We start from the raw sequence: 6,364 nt of genomic DNA, 5'->3' as shown, positions 1-6,364 counted from the left end.
TCCGTGGTGTCCTGTCTCTTCGGGGTGGGAGGGGGCCCGGGTGGCTGCTGCTGGACCCTGAGCCCTAAGGCATCACGGCCTGTGGCCGGGGTGGTGCTGCCCCCTGGTGTCAGGTGGTGGAGTCGCTGTCTGCCTCGAGCTTCTAACTCTGGCTCCTTCCCGTCTTTGCTTTTCAGACCGCGAGTCCATCTTCTTCAACAGCCACAACGTGTCGAAGCCAGAGTCCTCGTCGGTCCTGACCGCGGTATGTCCTTCCCGCCGAGCCTGGGGGTGGGGTAACGTTGGCTCTCCAGCGGGGCAGGGTGGCAGGACCTTCTCCTCCAGGCCGGGGACCCCGGGGGGTTCCAGAGACGCCCCTCTTCCTTGCTTGCTTTGCGCCTCCGTGGCAACAGCCATCACAGCCATGCCCGCTCGCCACTCAGCCACTCAGGTGGACAGTTGTCTAACTTCTCCCACGTGAGGAAATCCCCCAATTGCGAGGAATTTGAAGACCTGCTTTCTAAGCTGCCTTTTCCTGATGAAAAGAGGCAAGAGACAGCAGCACCTCAGTTTTCCTTTGTTCTTTCCTTGTCCGTATGAGTCCAGTAAGTGCTTGTTGAGCTCCTGCTGTGTACTTCTGCAGCTGCCAGGGTGGCTCATGGTGGGGAGTGGGCTCGGGGCTGCTGTTCAGTCAATGGCGCTGGGCATCAGGCTCCATCCTCTGGCCCGAAACAGCCTTGCAGGGATGGACAGACGTCCCTGCTTTCTCGAGGAGAGAGCTACGCTCAACCAGGTTAAATAACTTGTCTAAACCCATAGGGCTCCTCATGCAGGGACAGAGATGAGAGCTGACCCCAGATTAGTCTGATTTCAGAGCTGGGTCTTGCAGGAATTCAGGGTTTCTTACCTCCCTGGCACTTGTCGAGCCGTTAGAAATCAACACTGCGCCATGCCCTGCTGTTCCTCCGTGTCCCCATAGCCGGTGGCCTCTGCCGCCACTGCCTCTGAACCGAGCCCTCTGCCTGGTCTCTAGCTCCCATACGCCACGGCCCTCCTGGCCGTTCTGGGAGGGTTTGCCCATGTTCCCTCCACAGCGGACCCCCGCCTCTGGGCCTCATTCCCCTCCGTTCCAGGCTAGGGCCTGTGCTGCCCACGACCCACTGTCCCTGACCCAGGCCGCCGGTCCCATTTCTCATTTGTTCCTGGTTCCTTTGAGGAGCCGGCTGTGTGCCGAGGGTTCACCGGAGCACAGGCACAGCAGGGACCTGGAGTGAGCACCAGCCTCCCTCGGGATGTTGATAGATATAACCCGGGAACAAGTTCTGTGCTCAGGGACGCTTGGAGAACAACCAGATTCTAAAGAGAACCCCTCGGCGCCTGGTGTGCACATTGTAAGATTGAGATAGGTGTTCTGTGCGAGAGAATGTTCTGGTCTCATGAAAGCTCAGAAACCTCAGGGCGTCCTCCCTGCGAGGCTCCCAGACCTTGTTCGGCCAGTGACTCTCAGAGAGGGTCAGCATTCCACAGCCTTATGGAGAAGCTGTCCCTGCTGTCCCCCCGGCACAGTGCGGCCCTCGTCACCACTGGGCTGTTAACAGAGGCCAGAGGGTCACCATGAGGGCTGGAAGCAAAGTCGCCTTCCCGGGTTATCACCCGCCTGTGACTCAGCCCGTGTCTCCATCTGCAACGTGGGAAAGGTCGGCCTGGAGACATCGCAAGGCCTTCTCTCCACCTCCCAGGCCTGCTGTCATCTCTCCCTTCCCCTCAGCTCGTGACTGCTGTGCAGGGGTCCTCCAGGGCTGGTAACACATAAACAAGGAAAGGGAAACGCAGTCGGCCGTCTCTTTTCCATTCGGGATGGCGGGCCCTCCTGCCCAGACACGTGCATCCCCAGGTACGGGTGTCCAGACGAGCCTTTAGCATCCTCCCGCCTGCTGGGGTCCCTCCAGCCCCTTTCGTGGCCTCATGCAGGTGCAGAGAGCCCTGCCTCCCTCCCTGGCCGGACGCCCCTGAGGGTGGCCCCCGCACCAGTACCAGGCACCAGTTGAGTGTGACACTGAATGAAACGGCCTGGAGTCAGAAGCTCCACAGCCTTGCAGCTGTGTGGAGAGTCGAGTCGTCTCTCTGAGCCTCAGTTTCCCCACCCTGCCCCTAGAATGTTCCTGGGACTCAGGGAGTCCCTGGATGAAAGCGCCCCACACCATGTCAGGCTCAGTCAGTGTGGGTGACGGGGGCCCAGGGGTTCACCTCAGCACCTCCGTCGCCTCCTCGTTGCAGACAGGCAGAGGGCTGCAGAAGGATGTCTGAGGTCCCTTCGCTGAGCTGAGAACGCGCTTTTATAAACAGCGGGTCACGAGGCTTTTGTGATGGAGCGGCAGCCATGGGTCTCCTTGCCGCCCGGCCTGCGCCGCGGGCCTGACTTGGGAGCTTTGTGGATCCTCACCACAGTCCCTTGGCGGCGGTGTTTTTAGTATTGCATTTACCGAGGCGAGAAAGCAGGACCCGGCAGGGCCCAAGAGGGCCCATTACAGCTCAGGGCACGTGGCTGAGACTGGGCAGTGCTGGGCATCCCCAGGACCAGTGGCCGAGCTGCTGAGCCCACACTGCTGAGCGTGAGCGGGAGGCAGGCATGGGGTGGGCTCAGCAGGTGCCAAGCGGGCAAGTGTCCATCACAGCCAGGCTGATGCTGCCGCCTTGAACGTGGCTCCCCAGGGTGGGACACCAAGGCACCGGGGCCATGGGCAGGGGGGCCCTGCCTGCAGAGCCGGAGCAGACCTCTCTCATGGTAGAGCATCACAGTGCCCAGAGGTGGGCTCCCTGCCCTGCGCATGTCTGGAAGCTCCCCATCAGCCACTTGGCTTCCTGTGCCAGGGGTGAGGGCCACGTGTCCCGTGGGTGCTGCCCAGGCTCTGTCCCTGCCTGGCTGACCCAGCCTCACTTCTTTTTTTTTAAATCCAGGTGAAAGTCATATAACATACAATTGTTTGTGGGGTTTTTTAATATTTATTTACTTGGCTGTATCAGATCTTCATTGCAGCATGTGGGATCTAGTTCCCTGACAAGGGATCAAACCTGGGCCCCCTGAAATTGGGAGCATGGAGTCTTAACCACTGGACCGCCAGGAAAGTTCTCTCTGATTAGTTATTTTAGCATGGACAATTCAGCGGTATTAAGTACATTCACAGTGTTGTACAACCACCACCTCTGCCTAGTTCCAGAGACCATTTTCATTTCAGGCATTTTCATCACCCGAAAGAGAACCCCGTACCCACTGAGCATCCCTCCTCATCCCCGCCTCCTCCTGGCCCCTGACAACCACTAATCTGCTTTTCGTCTCCATGGATTTACCTCTTCTGGACTTTTCATTTTAAGGGGATCATACAGTAGGTGACCTATTGCATCTGGCTTTTTTCACCTGGCCTAATATTTTCAAGGTTCCTCCACATTGTAGCAAAGGGTGGCAGAACAGTCTGGGTAACCCATTCTGTTTATCCAGTCATCTGTTGATGGACATTCGGGTTGTTTCTGCCTTTTGCCTGTTGTGAATAATGTAGCTGTGAATATTGGCATACAAGTTACACATCTGGGGTGGAACTGCTGGGCCACATGATAATTCTCCTTTTAACTTTTTGACCCAGCTTCTTTTTTTTATTTCTGGTGGATCAGCTCCTGTGCTTCCCATCTGACCCCATCCCAGCAGCCTTAGGACTCTGGTATCTACTGAGTACCATGTATGAGCCCTATTCTGGCTGACTTAGGGGTGACATGCTGCCATCTGTGGCTTAAACGCAGGTGAGGCAGCTCCTGCAGCCAGACCTGTGCTGTCCCCACCGCTTAAATGACCTTGTGACTCCTCCCAGCTGTCTGGGGTGGAGGCCTCGATGGCCCTGATTGGCAGATGAGCAGACTGAGGTGCAGAGAGGCCAAGTACTTCTCTCTAAGACCACAGAGCTAGGAAGTCACAGTCCAGATTCAAATCCAGAGCCATCTGCCTCAGTCCTTCCCAGGGTGATGTGCTGCTCCCTTCCAGGGGCCAAGCTTGAGCCCATGAAAACTTGCCTGTCCCAGGCCAGCTGTGATTAGAGCAGAATGTGAGCGGTGTCACGGTGGGGTCCTGGGGCCAGCCCCCCAGCCCTGTGTCGCCAAAAGCTGAGCTCAGACCCAGGAGCTGGGCAGGAGTGGCCGAGTAGACTCTGGGGAAGCTTGCTGAGCATGGGGAGTTAGAGTGGAAACACCAAGGTTAGCAACTTGTCTGGAAGGGGAGAATGACGAGTCCCACCCAGGAGCCCTGTGTCCAAACCTCCCCCCATCCAGTACCAGCCAGTAAATGAAGGCTGGTCCGTGGAACCCACTGCCTCACAGCCTTGAGGCTCTGCCAATGATGGGCCAGTGCTCTGATGCTAACAAAAACTTCCCCCGCTGCCCACGTCCTCCCTGACTTCTCCAGCTGCTCCCAGCAGTCTTCCGTGGATGGTTGCCTCGAACCTCTGCTTCCACTGTGCTCTCGTCTGGGTCCCTTGGCCCAGCCACTGCAGTGTTCCCCTCTTCAAGGTGCAGCTCTTAGGTGTCCTGAACCACAGAGTCTTCCTGGGGTCACAGCAGACTCTCCGTCTCCTTCCTTCCTGCTAAGAACCTTGTCTTTTACAGGCTCAATGAGTGTGTGCCAAGTCACTTCAGTTGTGTCTGACTCTTTGCAACCCCATGGACCATAGCCCGCCAGGCTCCTCTGTCCATGGGGATTCTCCAGGCAAGAATACTGGAGTTGGTTACCATGCCCTCTTCCAGGGGATCTTCCCAACCCAGGGATCGAACACGTGTCTCTCCTGTTTCCTACACTGGCAGGCGGGTTCTTTACCACTAGTGCCACCTGGGAAGCCCACGGCTTTTACAGGCTAAATACCTGGGTCCAAATGCAACCCTAAGCTGTGTGGCCGTGAATCAGCCCTGACCCTGAGCGTCAGCTCCTCTCTGTGTAAAATGCTGGTAATGATGCTCGCCTACCTGGTGGGCATGAGGATTAGGGGTCACAGATGCCATACCCGCCCCAGTGCCTGCCCAGCCCATGGCAGGACTTGGAAATGGCCATCCTTAGGCTGATTCTAGTGGGTCTGTCCTGCCTCTTGCCTGGAAATAAGACTCAACCTCGAGGCACTGCAGTGGAGGTCTCTATGGGGTAGTGTCGCGTCTCCCTGCCCGAGGTCTGACTCCCGTGTGTGTGTGTGGTGTATGTGTGTTGGCAGCTGGACAAGATCGAGGGTGTGTTCGAGCGGCCGAGCGACGAGGTCATCCGGGAGCTGTCGCGGGCCCTGCGGCAGGCGCTGGGCGTGTCTCTCTTTGGGATCGACATCATCATCAACAACCAGACGGGGCAGCATGCCGTCATCGACATCAACGCCTTCCCCGGTGAGCGGCGGGGCGGGGGCTGCCTTCACTTGCGTGGAGACTGGTGGCCGTGGGTGGGTGGCGGGGCAGGAGAGCCGGCCTGACCGACCCCATCCCTCACTGTCTGGCGCCTGGGGTCAGAGCAGCGCCCGCTAAGCCTTCGCCCACCTGCCAGTGGATTTACAGCGCTCACAGCGGGCCTGCTCCTCAACCCGTGCCCTTTACCTCGCTTCTCCCGACCCAAAGTGTCGGACACGACTGAGCGACTACACTCTCCTGACCCTGTGCCATCAGCAGTAGCCTTTCTTGGCCAAATCTCAGCTGACCTCTTGGGCCCTTGTAGATTTCCTTAAAGAGCTGAGAGGATTCTGGAGGGAATACAAAGCCCAGTTTCCACGAAGGGAGGGAGGGAGAAATTGTCCCAGGTCACACTGCAGGGTGGTGGCAAGGCCTTGCTCCTTCCCCACCCTGAGCCACCGTGTAGGGGACACGCTCAGATCTCGCCGGCTGGGGGGCCTGCTCCACGCTGTCTGCTGCAGCCCTGAGGCTGGAAGCACATGCCAGGCCCTCTGGGCCTGCTGGCATGACTAGGCTCTGCCCAGCATCCCTCAGATCCCCACTCAGCGATGGCTCCATAGGAGTCATCACAGAGACCCCTCAGTGGGACCATTAGCCTCAGTGATGACTGTGGGGCAAGGGGTGGTCCTGGGCTGGTCTCCTTGACAGAGATGTGTGCTGAGGCTGGGCGACTCCCTGTCCTCACAGCAGGTCAGGGACAGAGTGACATTTGGCACCCCCCAGCCTGGAGCAGCCCGGGCAGTTACTTCTCAGTGGTCGTCCCCGTCTCGAGGCCTCGGCTCTCACCTCTGTCAAGCACCCGCCCTGGAGGTAGAGCAGCAGCCCTGCTCAGTGGACTCTTAAGAAGGCAGGAAGCCATTCCTGAGTGTGAGAGTCTGGCTTGCTGGAGGGGACTGCTCCCCTGGGGTTTGCAGGGGCTGGGAGC

The 6,364-nt window shown here is 58.4% G+C and overlaps 2 protein-coding genes across 2 annotated transcripts in view; one reads left to right on the top strand and one right to left on the bottom strand.

Moving 5' to 3' along the window:
- Positions 1-6,364, top strand: part of ITPK1 (inositol-tetrakisphosphate 1-kinase) — a gene marked incomplete at its 5' end in the record, with an annotated part of 161,923 nt that overhangs the window by 150,501 nt on the left and 5,058 nt on the right. The window contains 2 exons of the mRNA XM_010836263.1: positions 177-244; positions 5,220-5,382. Of these exons, the coding sequence (XP_010834565.1) occupies positions 177-244; positions 5,220-5,382 (231 nt within the window). The remainder of the gene's footprint in view (positions 1-176; positions 245-5,219; positions 5,383-6,364) is intronic.
- Positions 5,414-6,364, bottom strand: part of LOC104985824 — a 2,432-nt gene continuing 1,481 nt past the window's right edge. Inside the window, exon 2 of the mRNA XM_010836207.1 lies at positions 5,414-6,364. This exon is cut by the window's right edge and continues 1 nt beyond it. The gene's annotated coding sequence lies outside the window, so the exon portion shown is untranslated.

Source organism: Bison bison, unplaced genomic scaffold (assembly GCF_000754665.1).
Source record: "Bison bison bison isolate TAMUID 2011002044 unplaced genomic scaffold, Bison_UMD1.0 scf7180017864061, whole genome shotgun sequence".
NCBI classification, from domain to species: domain Eukaryota; kingdom Metazoa; phylum Chordata; class Mammalia; order Artiodactyla; family Bovidae; genus Bison; species Bison bison.
This window is presented reverse-complemented; position numbering and strand designations above follow the sequence as displayed.